Source organism: Rattus norvegicus, chromosome 15 (genome assembly GCF_021556685.1).
Source record: "Rattus norvegicus strain SHRSP/BbbUtx chromosome 15, alternate assembly SHRSP_T2T, whole genome shotgun sequence".
Classification (NCBI taxonomy): domain Eukaryota; kingdom Metazoa; phylum Chordata; class Mammalia; order Rodentia; family Muridae; genus Rattus; species Rattus norvegicus.
In genome coordinates, this window is record NC_141548.1 from 3226846 (window position 1) to 3246635 (window position 19790).

The 19790-nt window shown below is 43.0% G+C and overlaps 1 protein-coding gene across 8 annotated transcripts in view; it reads right to left on the reverse strand.

Moving 5' to 3' along the window:
• Positions 1-19790, reverse strand: part of Adk (adenosine kinase) — a 381245-nt gene that overhangs the window by 354256 nt on the left and 7199 nt on the right. For 4 of the 8 annotated variants that reach the window (XR_015637888.1, XM_087585013.1, XM_087585010.1 and 1 more), the window contains exon 1: positions 1306-1451. Coding sequence is in view for 2 of the 4 variants with exons in the window: in XM_087585010.1 (XP_087441136.1) it covers positions 1306-1319 (14 nt within the window). In the remaining 2 variants the exon portion in view is untranslated. 8 annotated transcript variants of the gene reach the window in all.

Genomic DNA, 19790 nt, shown 5'->3' on the forward strand with positions numbered 1-19790 from the left:
ACCACAGGGAGGGTGTGCTTTTTGGGAACAAGGCCCTGCGTTCAGTTCCCAGGACATTTAAAAAAGTCTTTAGAAAGCACTTTTGGCCAGCACACCTAATCCTGTAGGGATGGGAAGGAACATCCGGATGAAAAGAAGGGAAATTAGCCACCACTGTACGGCACTACCCTAATTTACGGTAAAATGCCATTAGCTTTAAAAGATAGATGTATATACTGCAATGTCATTTACCGAAGAGGCCATATGGGTCTCCATATGTCCACACCTGGCTTTCTCCTGCATAACGAATTCGTCCACCTTACTACATCATTATAAATGTAAGAGAAAAGGCATCATCCTGGATCTGCACCACTGTGTCCTATCATACCTGAGGAAAATGTTCTAATTTAGTAACAGAATTACCACAAAAAGCAATTAAATTACTAGAACTTAGGTCCTTTAAAGCTCATGGCCCCAAATTACTTCTCTTCAAATCTGTGCTGGGGCCTCCCTTTCTTTTGGAAAATAAAAGCCAAGAACTGTTTTTAAAAAGGCATTCCAAAACACTGGGTAAATGAGGAAACTTACTTTTTTTTATAAACAGTCACATTTACATAAGCATTCGGTAGAAGCTAAATAAAGTGGGCAAGGCCACTTAAGATATAACCACTTGCTCCCCACCATCGCCACAACCCAAAAAAGAGGAACACTCACACCCTGGACCTGTGATTGGGTGAGTCTGTTTTCATTCTATCAAAATCGATATCACTTGTGACGCTAATATAAAAGTGGGCAGACATATGGTACCTTCGAGAACCAAAGTACTAATTCCAGTCATAGGCAAACATTTTAGGGACACACAATTTCACAACTTGGGAACAATCTACGTGAGAGGTGCCAACTTTACAAATCTGCTCATGGCTAACCATGAAGTTCTGTCAGAAGTCATGACACAGAGGAATGGGCACACACTGTACAGGGCACATTCCCTTGGGGCCGGGATCATCCCACAGTGGGTCGATGGGGGCGGGAGATAGTTTTCATGAGAATTTCATTACACACACAAGTAAGCCACAGACCCTGGAATCTGAGCAAAGATCACCTCAAGCAAGTGGCAACAAATAGGGCAGCGCCTTGTGCTACAGACCCAAAAACTTCAGAAGAAATCAGAAATGCACCAGTGAGAAGTGTGAGGGGGAACGTCCGACAGAAGAGGGGCCAGCGGCAAAGGGAGGCTCTAGACTTAGGGAAGAGGCAATAGTTCTCCCTGAATCTGCAAGCTCACGCCCAGCCGGGTCATAGCTGAGGCGGCCGCCCTCTGCTTACCTGGTGGACGTCATGACTTCACCTACCGGTCCCGCACCGCAGCGCCCCGCGCCCGATGTCCGATGCTCAGCGTCTGTCTGGGTAGCAGTAGGTACCACAGCAACTGCTCCCCAGCTCTGGCACTCAGCGACGGAGAGCGCGTCCTCACACACCCCGCGCGCGGGCGGCCCGGGGCGAGCTGGCCCCATGCACCGATTGGCTGCGGCCAGAGGAGGGCGGACGCCCCGCCCCTGTCGGTCCGCTGTAGCCCCGCCCCCAGGGCTGAGCGCCGAGGCTCGTTGCCCGTAAGGCTCGGTCAGGCTCGCTGCCACGCGGGCTAGCTGACCAGCAAGAGGGCTGGCTAGGGGGCACGGTGGCCATCTTGAGTCCTGGTAACCACCTCCCCTTGCCCTCTCGGCCCCACAGGGCAACAAGGTTGAGTGCCCGCCTCAAAAATGGCCGCGCCGCTGGCAACCGGGTTCGCAGTCACATGGGCACGCTCTACCTCGGCGAGCTCAGGTCCCTTTAACAGTCTGGGGAAAGGGACGCTGTCAGGACAAATCATGGACGCGGTTTAACAGCCCGCAAAACCTCATCTGCAGAGGAAAAGCAGCCACCTGGGAAACCTCAGGCTGGGGAAAACTATAAGCGTGGCAACAGCTGCAAGACGCGCTGAATTACGTTCTTGAACTTCAGAAACACTTAAACAGTTACCTAATATAAATGTATTTGGGGTTCATTAAACTGTGAATTAGAATCTAAGTGAGGCGAGGTCCCGACAACCGGTATTTTTAGTATGTACCCAAGTGATCCACATATGCACTAAATAAAGTTTACATCCTCCGAACCAAACTACCCAATGCCCTATTTTGCCACGCATGTCAGATTACCTTGCTTTCCTCAATACCTGAGCTGTGAAACAAGCATTTAAAGCCACAGTATAAACTTGATGCTCAAGTTTATAGTGAGCTACAGTGAGTGAAGAAGCCGATAATGAATCACTAATAAACTGCAGGAAAACACAGGGGGTGGAATCAGTAAATGCTTTATGCCCCAAATAGCTTTTGCTTATTCCTCCTTTATTCTCTGTGTAATAATATTTACGTTAGCCGAGGACAACATCCAGCGGCATTCATTTACTGAGCACATACAATGGTGATCAATTTCCTTGGTCTGGCATATGTCAGAAACAAGTCCAACACTATCAAGGCATAGATGGGGGAGAGGAAACGAAGGCCTGGCTCAGCCGTAAAGTGTTTGTCTCCTGAGTATGAGGGCCTCACTCAGTTCAATCTTCGGGGCCGCTAAAGGAGGAGGGGAAGGGAGGAAGATAGCTCAGCAATTGAAGCAATAAAAAGTTTGAAGGGACCGGATAAATATAGTGGACCTAACTTTAGTGTTAAAAGTGAAGCAATGTGATTTTTCTTGAGGCTCAGTTACTTGAGAAACGTAAATGCAAATATATTACTTAAAGGAACTGGACTTAGATGTGCTTGGTCTTCCAGAGTCCGCTGGGTAAAGGCAAACTGAGGAAGCTGAGGAACAAGCTAGAGGGCAGAGGCCCCATGCACTGATCCACCCCCCAACCCTCTCAACTGCTCTTCCGTCCACTCTATCTAATCTCGGTTTGAAAGGCTGCGGCAAAGCAGACAGTGAGCCCCAAGTAGCTGACTGACTCTAGATAGCAGAACAAAGGTGTGGCCCCACCTACTCATCTTCTCAAGAGACGCTCCAGGCCCAAAACAACAAGTAATGCTCTTAAAAAGCAGCCACTCTGTTTTGAGAGGACAATAAAGTGGAAAAGCACTCCAGAACGTTTTCAGTGGGAAGATAAATGAGTGCATTTCTGGAAAGCCTTTGCCAAAGCGTAACAGAAATTTCATTTTTTTGAAGCAATTACTTATTAAAAAGTAGACAACATGGACAAATATTCTATATCCAGTTACAAACTTGATCATTAACAATACCGAAAATGTATTACATAGCAAGGTAATATTTCAATAGTAGAATATTGTAGGGCAATCATGAAATGTTTCCATACTTTATCAAAGAAATAGAAAAATGCTCAGAGATATAGAATAAAATTTAAAAAAGCAAAAATGCAGAATATAATCTGTGAAGTTTTAAAAAGCGCGTGTCATATATTCATTTAAAAAAAAAAAGAGGGGGCTGGAGAGATGGCTCAGCGGTTAAGAGCACTGACTGCTCTTCCAGAGGTCCTGAGTTCAATTCCCAGCAACCACATGGTGGCTCCAATCATCTGTAATGAGAACCAATGCCTTCTTCTGGAGTGTCTGAAGACAGCTTCAGTGTACTTACATGTAATAAATAAATTAAAAAAAAAAAAAAAGGACTGGGAAAAACACACCTAACTATCATCACTAGAAAGAAAGTTCACATAAAATTTTCCACATTGATACAGCTTTTAAACTTTCTAACACCCACTGTCTTTTGTGTTTACTGTTTTTATTGTCATATTTATTTATGGGCTGTCCCACACATGCCATGGTGTGCCCATGGAGCACAGAGGACATCTCCAAGAGTTAGCTCTCTCCTACCATGAGTCCTGGTATCGATTTCAGGTTTGTGGCCCAAGCGGGTTTCCTTTTGGAGGTTTTTGGTTTTGTTTGGTTTTCTGGGACGGACTTTCTACCTTGTACCTCCAGCTGTCCTAGAACTCACTATTGTAGCCCAGGCCAACTGGCGTTAAACTCGAATCCTCTGCCGCTGCTTCCCAAAGCCTGAGGTGCACACCTGAGGTACACACCAGGCCACCAACACACCGGCTTTACAGTCATTAGCATTTTTATAATATCAATTATTTTTGTTTTTGAAAGCTGTGCCTAATTTTACGTGCTTGCTACACATAATGTACGTGCACTAGAAGGGGGCAGATAATTTATTTGAGATAGAACCTCCCTCCGTCTCTCAAGCTGGCCTTACATTCATAATTCTCTTGCTCAGTATCCCAAGTGCTGGGATGATAGGCGTATAGCACTATGCCTAGCTCTGTGATGGTAACTTTATTTAATAATAGTGTTGTTGTTGTTGGTGGTGTGTGTGTGTGTGTGTGTGTGTGTGTGTGTGTGTAGTACACACTTGTGTATGTATGTGGGGATGGGGATTAGACTAGACCTAGGACCTCATGATGCTAGACAAATACTCTACCCCTTACCTAGATCCCAATACACTGTCATCTTGAAATGGTTTAAAAAGGCAAAACATCCCTGCTCTTTTTAAAAACTCTATAATCTTAAGAACACAACTAACAAAACTGCCCTTATTTTTAGAGGATCTGGATTTTTTTTTGTAAATGTCTCATTTTTCACGTACGTGAATTTATTTTTAAGATTACTTATTTATTTTATGTTTATGAGTACACTGTCGCTGTCTTCAGACACACCAGAGGAGGGAGGGCATCAGATCCCATCACAGATGGTTGTGAGCCACCATGTGGTTGCTGGGATTTGAACTCAGGACCTCTGAGCCATCTCTCCAGCTCATACATGAACTTTTAAAGACAGGAATAATAACAAAGTATCTATGATTTTCTTGGTTAATCACTTTGTCACGGTAATTAAAAGTAAAAATAGCACTTTGGAGCTGTGCTTGAATAGTCCAGTTGTTATCATGTGGACTATTTCCCACGTGGCTCTTAAAAATGCAGCCCACCAACCTCCTACACACATCCCCTTACTAGGTATTAAAAAGATTGTATTTTCAAAGCACTTTTATCTTACTTACAAGAGAAAGCATCTTACAACGTTTGTCCTTGCATAAAACGACTTAGTACAAGAGGCAGAGAGAAGCCACCTGGTCTACACAGGGAATTACGAGGCCACCAGAGTTACGGTGAGACCCTGTCTCAAAACAAGCAGTCATACCATAGTATAAGGCACAAAAAATGAGGGAGGGGGCCAGGAACGTGGAGGTGGGGATTCTTTTTCTTTTAATGGTTTATTTGTATCGTTTTTTAATGAGGTGCATGGGTGTTGGGGTAGGGTATGTGCATGTTGAGTGCAGAGGAAACCAGAAGAGGACACAGAATGCCCTGGAGTTAGTTGGTGTTACAGGCAGTTGTGAGTAACCTGACCAATCTGGGGTCCTCTACAGAGCAGAATGAGGTCTTAACCACTGAGCCACAGTTCCGGCACCAAGGAGATGGGTATTTTAATGGTGGGCCTGCCAAAAACTGTCTAACCTTCAACAAATGGTTTGATCATCAGCTTCCTTATCTGTTCTATGTGACAGATCAGATGCACTTCAGTTCTTACTAAAGAAAGAACTGTGTACTTCTGTCCCAATACAAACTGAGTTGTCTGTAACAGCCCTGGCTGTCCTGGAACTCCCTTTGTAGACCAAACTGGTCTCAAACTCACAGAGCTCCACTTGCCTCTCCCTCCTGAGCACTAAGACTAAAAGCATGCGCCACCACATCTGGCTCCTGAGTTGTCTTTTTAAAGAACCAATTAACATTAGTTTTAGTTAGAGAAGATCATTCAGATAAATGCTGGAATATATAGCTATCTCAAGACATGTTACGAGACGTTGACTACTTCTGATTATCTGCACATTCTTAGGTTATATTTCATTTTAATGTTCCATTTTTCAAACAATCTTTATATGGAACCTGACAATTCATTGGAGATTTCGAAGTGTACAATAGCACGTCAAGTGACTGAACCTTAGTAAAACTTTTTAACACAATTTCTCAGGCGTAGTCACACAAGTGTTTAATTTTCAGTGAACTGGTGCTCAGTGAAAACTATTTAAAAGTATACAACACTGCTTCCCAAGCATTCATTAATTCATCAAATATTTACTGAGTGTGGTACACACTTTTAATCCCAGCACTACAGAGGCAGAGGCAATGGGGAGCTCTGTGAGTTCAAGGCCAGCCCTGTCTACACAGAAAGTTTCAGGCCAGTCAGGGCTACAGTGATATCTTGTCTAAAACACATACACACTATACATATATACCTCAATACACATGCACACACACGTATGTATGTGTGATTCCCCTCTTCTGTGCTAGACACTAGATATGCAGCAAAGATAAGCGATTCTCCTTTTGTAGGATTTACATTCGGGCTGAAGTGTTACAGATGAAAAACTAAGGAACGAACAAGAACCACCGAACCATCTCTAAGGGAGGCACACAGGGTCTTGTGCTCACAGATAAGCATTAGGGGAACTAGAGCTGTTAAACACACGGGGCTGGTCCTTCAGATGCTATCTATCCATCCAGAGGCTGAGAGTGAATGTGGTTAACAGCCTGGACCTTTGCATTGCACTATCTGTGTGGCCAAGACCACACGGACTCTCCCCCAAGACACTTATCTCTCATGAGCTTGCCGATCTACACAAAGCATCTTTATGGAAAGCGTCACATGTAGTCAATTTATAAAACCATCTTTATGGAAAGCGTCACACATAGTATATATATATATATATATATATATATATATATATATATATATATATATATATATATATATTTGCTGTGCCTAAATATGCCTAAAATAAACCATTCCAGATCATTCCTGATATTTGAACCAACATGGGCTACGTCGTTGTGCTGAACTGAACTGCCTTCCTGCCTATCACAGATGGTCACTCTGCTGGCCAGGGTGGTATTCAGCGATATACAACCAAGATGTCAACGCAGGGAATGCCTTTGCATTGATTGGATCGTCAAGGACGTTCTCTCTACCGAGGGAGAACTCAGGGGCAAGAACTAGGTGGGGAAGCCCGTTTCCACACAGGGCAAACCTAAAAGATCTCGACCACCACTGTAAGAAAAACAAATAAAAAGAAGGGCATCTGGCCACAGATCTACGAAATACAATGAGTAGACACATGACAGGAAGCCACTGTCATTTAAACAATGGAAAACTGATCTCACGACGGTGCCCGGACTTCATACGTTCATACGCGTTGAGTGGAAAAGAGAAGCAGGAAAGCAAAAGCTCAGGAGCTGAGTTCAAGAACTCGGGACGTTCGCTCTGCGAGCAAAGATAGGAAGGGCTGTGAAGCAGCTGGGTCCCAGGTCATTTGCTAGAGGACTAGACACTGAGGCTGGAGCTGGAACTCACTGATAAAGACTGGGAGCTTGGGAGATTAGAGTCAAGCCAGGGGCAGAGATCTAGGAAAAGCGATATATTTTCTAATCTGTCTTGAACCATAATGCTTTCTCTCGTTGTTGTTTTAAGATTTCTAAAGTATTTTAAAGATTTTAAGTATTTTGCCCACATCTAAGTGCACTACATGTATGCAGTGCCTGTGGAGGCCAGAAGAGGGCCTAAGAAGCCCTGGAACTGTAGCTACAGCCTGGCACCTTGTCTGTAGGTGATGGGAACATAAGCCAGAGCTCTACTAGGGCCGCAAGTGCTCTTAACTATTGAGCCATCTCTCCACCCTTGTTTTCTGTTTTCTACCAACTAAATAAAAATACGTAACCTTGACTTGTGCGTGCAGTTTCACTAGGACAACAGCCTGAAGGGGACAATTCTACCTGAAGATCTTCCAGCAGCCTCAGGTATGTAAAATTTACTGCCTTCATTTATACTTCACCCAATGCTGTGAACGTTGCAAGCTCTTTCCCATTGGGATTACGGCAGCCAGCCCTGGCAGGAAACACCTTACTATCATTTTACAGAAGAGAAAAATCAGAAGTTCAAAGTGACCAAATCATCTATTTGCCTCGTGTCATCCTTCATAGCCCAGAAATGCAAGCCATGGCAGACTGACTTCCCAACTGGGCTCATTACATGCAGGCTGGAAAACAGTCTTCTTACTGGTGTGAACTCAAGGTCTTCTGACAAGTCTGACAAGTCTGAGACTTTTATAAATACCCAGGTCTCACACACTCTTATCCAGGAGGCAGGAATCCAGTCACACACAGCTTTCTAAGTAGCTACAGCTTAGCACAAAATACCTTCATTGCTTTTCTTAGATCTCGGGTTTTAAATTTCCAACCACAGTCTCATTTCTGTCAGAATGACTCTTTTTTTAATCACAACAAAACAAACTTTTCTTTCCCACCCTCCAAGAACTGAGGCGCCAACAGAGTGCGACAACATTCATATATAATTCCAGCCATGGGGAAACTGAGGCAAAAGTACATGAAGTCCAGGCACAGCTTAAACTACAGAGTTTGAGGACAGCCTGGAGTAACAAAGAAAAAGAGAAGGGGGAGGAGAAGGGGGAGAGGGTGGGCGTGGGGAAATAGCCAATTTACTGTTAAGCTAAGTAACCTTGGAATTTAGCTTGTTGTGCAAATCAATTTTAACATCAGTAGAATCATTTCATACTAAGATTTTTTTTTCTCCTAAAGACTCGGAAGTGACCACAAATGTTCACAAGGGTTCCACTTGTTACTGATTTCTAAATGCCCCTTAGGTGTGTCCTTTGCTAACCCCTACTGCTTACCACTTTCCACAGGAGAGGAAGGTTGAGTGTGGTCTCTGATACAGAGTGTATTTTTAATCAAAAATGTTCTGAAAAAAATAATCGCATCTACCTTGTTGGTTTTGAAATGATGGGGCTAGAGAGAGAGCTCAGTAGTGAGGCACACTAGCTAATCTTCTTGAGGACCTGTGTTCAAGGGCCAGTACCCACATGGAGGCTTACAACTATTTGTAATTCCAGTCCCACAGGATCCAATAATTTCTTCTGTCCTTCAAGGTCATCAGACATACAGAGACATTCATGGAGGCAGAAAAGCCCATACGTCACCACCACCACCGCCGCCGCCACCACTACCACCATCATCATCACCATCACCACCACCATCATCACCACCACCACCACCACCACCACCACCATCATCATCATCATCACCATTTTAATTTAAAAATCTTTCTTGAGAGAAATGGCTCAGTGGTTAAACACACGCCTGAAAGGCCTAAAACTCCATCTCCAGAGAATCTGATGCCCTCTTCTGGACTGAGGGCACCTGCACCCTCATGCATACAAACCCACCCAGAGGTCCATATAAATTAAAATGAAGTAAAATTTCAAAATAAATAAAAATGAGCACAAGGGCAACAGAAGCAGGACTGTGAGATCAAAGCAAGCCTGGTCTAGACAAGCAAGACACACACTATATCAGCACAAAGCTGATTGATAAAAAGTTACTTTACAGTGGCGGCCCATGCCTGTGATCTTGGGAGACTGAAGTAAGGTTGTAAGCTTTAGGATACATAGTAAGATTCTTTTCCTTTTCCAGACACTGTTTTACTGTGTACTCCTGGCTGTCCTGAAACTCACTCTGTACTGCGCCTGGCCTCAGACTCAAGAGATCTGCCTACCACTGCCCTGTGCTGGGACTAAAGGTGTTAGCTACAATGCCTGTCAGAGTATATTTGACGTAACAACTTCAGTGCCATCCTGAATTTCTGACCCACCAACTCTTGGAGCTCAACTTTGGAAGAGGAAAGCACATTCTCTGTGAGGACGACATTTTACATTGTGCTACAATGTGATACAATACGGATAACTCAAACAGTGCACCGCTACAACCCACCCTCTTCTTCCCCTGCTGCCCCTCCTCCAGGGGAAGGTCTCCTCACCTCACTAACTGCTCAGTCAGACCTCACACCCAAGATGCTCCTGCTCAGCCTCCTTAGTGCTGGGAATTAGAAGACTCTGCCAGATAGGTGCCTGCTTCTCTTTTATAAACTACTGGTGATGTAAAACAGACTGATCCGCAATTCAGTCTGAAAAATACGTGAGTCTGTACTCTTTCCTCACAGGGGAGATCCAAACCTAAACCAACCCCTCTAAGATCTTGATATGGGCCCAAAGCTCTTTTCCTTGTACCGTGCTAACAGTCCAAAGGCATTACAACTTATATCCTCCAGAAGTTTCTCACAAACTCACATATCTCAGAACATGTGAAAAGCCAAAAAGGATGTCATAAAAGAATCAGGAAGCTGAGAGGAACTAAGAATGTTTCTCTTTGTCAACTGTATCTTGTTTTCTCTTTCCCTTCCTCATTCACAAATCTATTTCCCCCTTCTAGGTTTTTTTTTCTTACGTTTATAAAGCAGGATAAAAATGAAATTTTAGGATACTCTAAACACTATTTAAAGAATTTTTTCAATCGGACTTTTAAAAATAAGTTGCCTGGGGAAAGCAAAAGACATGGCTCAGCAGTTAAGAGCACTGTTCTTCCAGAGGACCCAGGTTCAATTCCCAGCACCCACACTATGGCTCACAGCCATCTGTAACTCCAGGTCTAGAGTACCCAATGCTTTCTTCTGGCCTCTGTGAGAACCCATACCCATAAGAGGTATGCAGAAATGCATACAGGCAAAACACTCATAAGCATAAAATTTTTAAATAAGCTACCTGAAACTTTAACAGTTCTTTATAGAGGTCACTTTTTGTTTACTGTTTTTCTGTACATTTTGAAACAGTGTCTCCCTACGTAGCTTTAACTGGCCTGGCACTCACAAGTCAGTCTGGTCTCAGCTCATAAAGATCCACTTGCCTCTGTGCCCTGACTGCTGGGTTAAAATATGAACTCTCACTCCTGCCACTGCTTTTTTTATTTATTTTCATTTTATTTCTTTTACTGTGTGTATAGACTCATAGGTGCCATAGCACATGTATGAAGGTCAGAGGACAATGTGTTTGGAGTTGGTGTTCTCTGTCCATCATGTAGGTCTCAGAGAATGAACTCAGGTCGTCAGGCTTAGTGACAAACACCTTTACATGCTAAGCTATTTCACCAGTCCTGTTTGTTTGTTTGTTTGTTTGTTTGTTTGTTTTTAAGGCAGGTGTTGCTATGTAGCCCAGGTTGATTTAAAAATTCAATCCTCCTGCCTCAGCTTTCTGAGTGCTAGGGATTCAGCACTACTGAAGCTGAAAGTTTGGGCTTTTTTCTTCTTTCCTTTAATTGGCTGAAGGTTATTTGTTACAATGGCCATTTCTAAAGCAAAAGAGTCTCATCTCTGCTGTTCTGATAGGGTTTTAAGCTATTAACAGTATTAACCGATTATTAGCTCCTTAGAAGATTACTAGTAATTGCTCCCTGTGTAAGGCAGGAGCGCTGGCTAAAGCAAAGGCCTCTTTAACGTTCTAATCCTCTACCTCACCGTTGACGGTTGTTTTAGATCTCAAAATTGTGGGTAATTGATAAAAACACTATAATAAGACATAGGACAGGTTAAGTCCTAGTCCTGAAATTCAATGTATGATTACAGGCACGAACTCTCTGAACTGGGGTAAAGGTTATCTTTTATGCTCTATGTGTTGCACAAGCGTGCCCACGTGTGTGGACACCATGTATTCGCTGATGCCCAAGGAGGCACCTGATGCAGGTGCCGGCAACCAAAGTAGGCGCCTCTGAAGGAGCAGCAGGCATTTGTAAGTGCTGAGCCATTTCTCCGGCCTCCATCCTCCATTACCGTAATAACTAATAACACTAAAAAGATAACACTCAAACGCTTAGAATCAAGGAAAAGCACAAAATCTGTGAAGCAAGCTTAAACTCATCAGAAACTATTCTCTTACCTGGGACACTTTAACTAGGAAGTGCAAGCAACACTGGCTTTCGCAATTATTACTTAGAAAACAGAAGCTGCTTAAAATTCAAACCCGGTGAGTTCAGCCAGGTAAGACACACCACCAAGTGTATGCCACAGAGAATATTTACTCCTGGGTGGAAACACCACATCTGCAGAGCCGAGACGGCTCGGCAGAGGAAGGCATGTGCCAAGCACCACAACTGGGCTCAGTCTCCAGGAGCCAGAAGGTAGGAGAACCGATTTCCATCGAGCTGTCCTTCGACCTCAGCAAACGTGAGATGCGGCACACAGGGGTACGCGTGTTTAAATGTAAGACAAAAACAAATCAGAAAAATAATTAAACTCCATGTGTGAAGAAGGAAAGAAACTGGAAAGTTAAAAGTTTAAACCTGATGACAACACACAATCGTTAGCAGTGTGTGCGCCTACTGCGTACAGAATTCACTGGAAGAGCTTTCAATTCGTAGATCTGCACTGTAACATGAACAGCAAGGAAGGATGAGTCAGGGCCTGAGTGTGAGATGAGCCCCACCACGAAATCTTCTTTGTTTGTTTTGGGGTGGGGGTGGGGGGTTCCAGATAGTTTTTCTGTGTAGCCTTGGAAGCCCTGGAACTCAATCTGTAGACCAGGCTTGCATGGAGGAACTATTGACCCTTGGGTTTATTCCTCAACTAAGGGCACCTCAGATGATGTCAGAAGTATCAATAAGAAAATGTAAGCTGAAAGTAATTATCATTTTCTTTTTTTTAAAGACACACCAGAAGAGGGCATCAGATCCCATTACAGATGGTTGTAAGCCACCATGTGGTTGCTGGGAATTGAACCCAGGGCCTCTGGAAGAGCAGCCAGTGCTGTAGTCAGTGCTCTAACCACTGAGCAATCACTCCAGTCTACTATCATTTCCTTTAAACGTGTTATTTTCATCTAAAACAAAAATCCAAAGAAAACCGATGTTTCATTTGTTTCAGAGAATATTACAATGGGAAGTTAAAAGTTGTGGGATCAAATCTCACCTCTGATATTTAATAACTAGTAAACTAGCTATTTTTCCCTGGAGAAATAAACCTCTTTGGACTTCGAGTCTCACAACAGTGTGAAACAAACACTAGACTCGATCTTTGTCAGTACCTCGCCAAGCACTAACGATCTGGAGTCTAAAACATGTCTGCGGAGTTTCCAATAGAACTATATGCAACTCTGAGTCACCATTTCCAAACTTCTCTGGCTCATCCTCAGGTCCGAGAATGCTCTCACAACCAAAGCCAAGATGTGCAGGAAGTCCCAGCTTTAGGAGGGAACACTTACAACTGCCCTAGGAATTTGCACCCAGCCCTCTCCTACCCTTCTCCCGAATCCCATTCCCTCCAGCCTTTCCGAGCAGTCCTTGGGGAGTTGGGCTGAGAGAATCTGTGGCAGTCTAATTTCAAGAAGCAGCCTCATGCCCAAAGAGAGGCATGTAACTTCTTCCCAGCACATGGAAGGCGGTTTTACAGGGACTCTCGTGAACGCAAGGCCAGCCTGGTCTCCTAAGAACTTACAGGCAAGCCAGGGAAACACAGTAAGGACTCTCATTTGAAGGAAAATTTTCAAAAAAAAAAAAACCAAGATTATGGCCAAGAAGGAAACAATTAAATACCTTTTCATCTGACTTGAGATTTACAAGACACCATCAAGTCTTCTCCAGAACGCAGGCAAGCTTCACAAAGAACTGTGGTCAAAGGGGTCAGGTGTGTGTGAAGGGATGCTGCACTGTCAGGGATCCTCTGGAAGCACAGAAATGTACTTCTCTACAAAGCATCCTTCAGCAAGGGTAGTGGTATACCCCTGACATCCAGCACCTGGGAGGCTGAGGAAGGAGTATCCCTGAAAATTCAAGCCACCCTGGGCCATATTGGGTGCTCAAGACTACCCTGGGCTACCTGGGAAGCTCCTGTCTCAATACATACATACATACATACATACATGCATGCATGCATGCATGGTTGGAGCCCAATCCAGGACCCATATAATAGAAGAGAACTGATTCCCACAAGTTATCCTCTGACCTCCACACATGTGCTATAGCATACAAGCCCTTACACACACACACACACACACACACACATACACACACACACACACACTCACACACACAGTCTGCCTCTATCTCTCCCTCTCTCTCTCTCTCTCTCTCTCTCATCCAAAGTCCACCGAATCACCTATAAAACCTATTCCCCTATCCACCCATTAAAAAAGACAAATCATCAGTGGTAGAGCACTTGCCTAGCAAGCGCAAGGCCCTGGGTTCGGTCCCCAGCTCCGAAAAAAAGAAAAAGAAAAAAAAAAAAAAAAAAAAAAAGACAAATCATTTCCTTCGTGTTACTTAAAACACTATTTGATTCTAAACACTTAGTACTTACTGAAGGTAATAACAGACCTGTGCTTTATGACAGCAGCTCTAATCTAAACAGTGCAATTATATACATTTACATGAGGGTTAAGTAGCAGACAAGTACGCTTTGAGGGGCCTTCACATGCTATCCCAAACTAAAACCACACCAACCAATGCATTGTGAGTGTGTCAAAACAGAGACTTAGTCACGGTAGAAGGCTGCCTTACCTTTTGACATAACAGCTTAAAACTTCAACCGTACTAAGAACTAAAATTGATTAAGATCTCAGCTGTGCTGAGGAAAAACAATCTTGAAAACTTGTTTTAAAAGGACTTAAGACTTCTTCGGTCATGGCTCTAAGCCAAGAAGACTCTGCTCAAACCTCTAATGTGGTTAACTTCAAAGACAGCACATGGGCACTGCTTATTTGTCAAAGCCATGATTTTCTTGTATTTCAATGCCATGGTTGTTTAGCCCAGATCTGGGCTCGGGGTGTGAAATGTTTATTTTGCTATATATTGTCAAGCTTAAAGAAATTTGAGAAAACTTTAGACATCTGTATTAATCCCTTTATAATATTCTATTTGCAAGTGACCCCTTCTGGATGAATTATTAAACCCAATTTTTTTTTAATTAAAATACTTGCTCTTGGGGTTGGGGATTTAGCTCAGTGGTAGAGCGCTTGCCTAGCAAGTGCAAGGCCCTGGGTTCAGTCCCCAGCTCCGGAAAAAAAAAAAAAAAAGAAAAGAAAAAAAAAAAATACTTGCTCTTGCTCTAGCCTTCCCTTCCCCCCCCTCCCCATCCCCTTCCCCCCTCTCTCTCCACTTATTCATGGCCAGCCTCTACTTCTCTACTCCCCCTCTCTGTCTCTCTGTCTCTCTCTCGCTCCCTCTGCCTTTCTCTGCCTCTACTACCCTCTTAACTCCCCTCTCCATGCCCTGAATAAACTCTGTTCTATACTAAAAAATAAATAAATAAATAAAATACTTATAAATTTCCTTAAAAGGCCCACCCTGCATTGTTCACTGGCTGCATTACATAGCACCCTGGAAATCTAGGGCTGTGTCACTGACCCTCACTACCCTGCAAACTGCCTCGCCGGCCACCATCTCAACAGATAACTCAAATATTGTACCTAAAGTCACTCTTTCAGAAAATCCACTCCTCTACCAAGCAAGCAGCTCTTGTGTGTGTATGAAAGACAGAAAGACAGAAAGACAGAAAGACAGAAAGACAGAAAGACAGACGGACGGACGGACGGAAGGAAGGAAAGAAAGAAAGAAAGAAAGAAAGAAAGAAAGAAAGAAAGAAAGAAAGAAAGAAAACACTGATCATTGGGCTTTAATAAAGTTGCTGTCTGTATAGGAGACAGACATAGGTGGGTGTGGAGGGAATTTTCTCTCTGGACAACTGCAGCCAACAGCCCATTAGTCTCAAATAAACCAGGAGTTCAATCTAGAAATGAATTCCTTAGCTATAATGTCTTCTAGTATTAGACTGATTTTATACATCAGTTTATTTCATGTAGCAAAGATAAAAGGTCATGGAACCATAAAGTCATTTATGCCAAAGAGTTAAGAATTTGAAACTAATACAAGAATCCATTCCCTGTCACTAAATGCTACAAGCAAAAGCTTAAATGCTGTTTTTATTTAATTATTTGTTTGTAAGTTACCAGTATGTAGCCCTGGCTTACCCTGAGCTCAGTACCTGCAACCAACATAACAGAACCAACTCCTAAAACTTATCCTCTGACATCTACACACAATGTGGGGGCGGGGAATTAAAAACATTCTAAGAATTCATTAATTCAACAAAAACCGAGTCTAGTTAAACTGCTTTGGTGGGAGCAGTTAGGAGGGCTACGTGTTTGCTGACTTCAAGCGGCACTGGGTGAAATGAAGCACCCAGACACCGCACCCAGCGATAAGGCGAGGTACAGAGTGCACACACCAGAGGAGCCATGTGCAAGCTGAGCAGGAAGTTAGAGATACTGGACCTTGAAGAAGGCGGCTTTTTTGTTGAACTGACTGATCTGCAGGGCTGTATTTTCTATATGTGATCTAGTCTGTGAAGTTCTTCTCTGGCTTTAAGGGTCACACCACTCTGTTCTCTACAAGGTCCTGGTAGCAGTGACTACCAGGCTCACTCAACCCTAACTCTGCTTCCCCCGCATATACAAACGCCACCTCCACTGACTGGCCCCACATACAGGAGTGCCACTAACTCCCACACCCGCCCAGATGGTCTATGGGAGGAACCAAATATTTACAAGTGTTGTGTCCTCCTGATAAAGTGTTGCCTTTATTAATGTGCAGTGTCCCCCTTTCTTTCTCTAATTAGCTTGGATTACAGTCTACTTTAGCAAACGTAAGGACAGCTGTCAGGCTTTCCACTTTCCACTTGCTTGACAGTCTTTGATATTTAGTTTTTTGATATCTTTATTAGCTTTTTTTTTCCCCTTGAAGACAACATATACTTGGTTCCTTCTTTCTAATCCAACCCATTAGTCTACATCTTTTAGTGATAAGTTGAAGCCATTTCCATTACACTTAAAATTATTGTAGAAAGGTTGTTTATTTACTATTTCCTATAAATTGTGAGTGGTGTTCTGACTTACTAATTATTGGGTTTTTTTTTTTTTCAATCTTCCTACACTACGCTGGAGATTTCCCTAGGTCTAGTCTCCTTTCATGGAGTGTACACTCCCTGTATTCAGGTAGAGGAGGCCATCTTGCCGTCCCATGAATCAAAGTTTAAAGAACTCATCCTTGGCAACATAGTAAGTTCAAGGCTAGCCTTGGCTACAGGAAACAAAATAGCAGCTAACTTATAAAAAAAAAAAATCATTGAACCTGCAGAAATTCAAACACTCCACCCTTCCTTTCTTAAATCCAGAAAACCATGTATGTTTAGAACTCAGAATGTTGCAGATCTTAGGAAAGCTGACAGTGTGAGCACTAACAAATTTTATAAAATGCCCTAGAGGGATTCATGTGGTGTGCCATTAACAGATACTTTTGACAGTTACAAAACAAAAAGCACACATTTGCCTCAGATAGCTACTACAGAGAGCTTCACATTAGTTTCTTTCACAGCTAAAATGATTCATTTCTAACGTGCTGTCTATTTTAACGGCAAACTTGACACAAGCTGAAATCATCAGGAAAGAGAGGGGCTAAATTAAAATAATGACTCCGTAAGATAAAGCTGTGGTCATCTTCTTAATTATTGACTGATGGGTAGGGTCTGGCCCATTGTGGGTGTGGCCACACCTGGGCTGGTGGTCCTGGGTTCTGTAAGAAAGCAGGCTGAGCAAGCCAGTAGGCATCACGCATCCATGGCCTCGGCATCCGCTCCAATCTCCAGGTTCCTGCCAGGTTGGAGTTCGGGCCTTGACTCCCTTCAGTGATGAACAATGATGTAGACACATAACCCAAATAAATTCTTTCCTCCTTGAGATGTTTCATTACAGCAATGGTAACCCTGACTAAATGAGATATTGTAAGCAACTTTAAATTTTTCTGCCAGTTTCCGGAGCTTTGGGATTTCAGAAATACCAATCAAAAGATTACAGCCTACAATAAAGTCATAACAACTATTTTGTTTCAGATATATTTGGTGTTACCTATATGGTATACCATACTGTAATGGTGGTATTTAGCCATTCAGCACTGGCCCAAATATGTATTTAGTGAACATCAAATTCTCCAAGTTAATTCTCCTAATCAGCATGTCTGACAGCTGATCTTGGCTATCAAGTTGACTGCATCTGGAATCAACTAAAACCCAAGCAACTAGTCAATCTGTGAAGAATTTTCTTTTTTGGATCATTTGAGGGATGACGTGTATGAGAAAGCCTCGACTCTGCTGGCAGGCTATATAAAAAACCATGGACGAAGGAACCCTTTGTTTTTTGCCTGTTTGCCCTCACTCTTGTTGGTAAGTTCAACTGTCTTGTTCCAGAGCCAGTCCCACACAGGTGTTAAAATCTAGTTTTCTTCTGGACTATGACAGGGATTAAAAACTGTCCCAGGGCTTCCTTATGACTCCAACACCAGATTAGGACCTCTGAGAGACCATCCAGCCTTGTGGAATAAACAACTAACCAGATCCTGGGCCTTTCCTACAGTAAAGAGCCACTGTCGGACTGCTTGGCCTTGACATTAAATGTATTTATTGTTTTCATGCTATCATTTCTGCTCCTTTAGAGAAATTAACACACATGCATACACACACACACACACACACACACACACACACACACACAAAATCCAATAACTTCACAATTCTACTTAAATATAATTACTATTGTTGGGAATTGGTTCTAATGCTTTGTATTAATCTGGCCCCCAAAATCAGGGATTTGTGTGTCCAAACGCTGAAGGTCTTTGTCCCCAATTGGATTTTGATCGATCAACAAGGAGCCAAAGGCCAACGGCTGGACAGGTAGACTGAGGCAGGGCTTTGAGATTGGCTAGGAACTGGAAGAAAGGAAGGAAGCAGAGATCACCATGACAGGGAAGAAGAAAAACCAGACCTAAAGGCCTGACAACATGTGAGAATCAGGCAAAGTGGCCACACAGGTCACTTCCCCAACTGTGCTGAGAGTCTCAGAGATACATATAGATTTTAAAAGATATTAACTCAGGAGTACCAGAGGGGCAGAGAGGGTGTATGCTGGCAGCAGGAAGGATTAGAAACACTCAGTCATACCAAAATTAAGCAAACGCATGTGCGTGCGTATGTGCATCTTTCCAGAATCCAGAGAGCCCCCGGGTGGGTGGGAGGGGCTCATTGTTTCCCAGGCTAGCCCCCAACTCCTATACTCAAGTGATCCTTATGCCGAAACCCTTCATGTAAGGGTTGGACTGCAATTGCCACACCACTACCTAGGGATCACAATTAATTACTAATATTCCACTTTTTTATACAAGTTAATATAATTAGAATTGAACATATCTATATATTCTTAGTTTGATTTTTTTGGTTTTGAGGCTTGGGGATTTTTGTTTGTTTGGGTTTTTTTTCTTCTACTTGCCATACTAGCAAAATGAATACCCTTTCAACCAGAGGAATTTGGCTTTTCTTAAAAGTCAACCATCGCCTCTTCTAATACTTTGCCGCCCTTCATAGCAATTTTTTGGACTTCCAATACATATAAATTGTTACCTTTCCTATTTATATTCCTATTCTAATATTTCTTTTTTTAATCTTATTTTTCATTGATTGTTTTTTCAACTTGTTTGAGATAGTATGTCATTTAGCCTAGATGGTCCATATTATATCGCTGAGAAGCACCTTGAATTCTTTTGTTTATTCTTTTTTTTTTCTTTTTTTTTTTCTTTTTTTTTTTCGGAGCTGGGGACCGAACCCAGGGCCTTGCGCTTGCTAAGCAAGCGCTCTACCACTAAGCTAAATCCCCAACCCCTTGTTTAGTTATTCTTAAAAAAAAAAAAAGACAGGTCCCACTAAGTATCCTTGGATGGCCCAGGGCTCACTATGTAGACCAGGCTGGCCTTGAAACCAGAGGTCCAGCAGCCTTGGTCTGGTCCCACCGCTGCTGGGATTAAAGGTGTGCACCATCACACTCAGTGT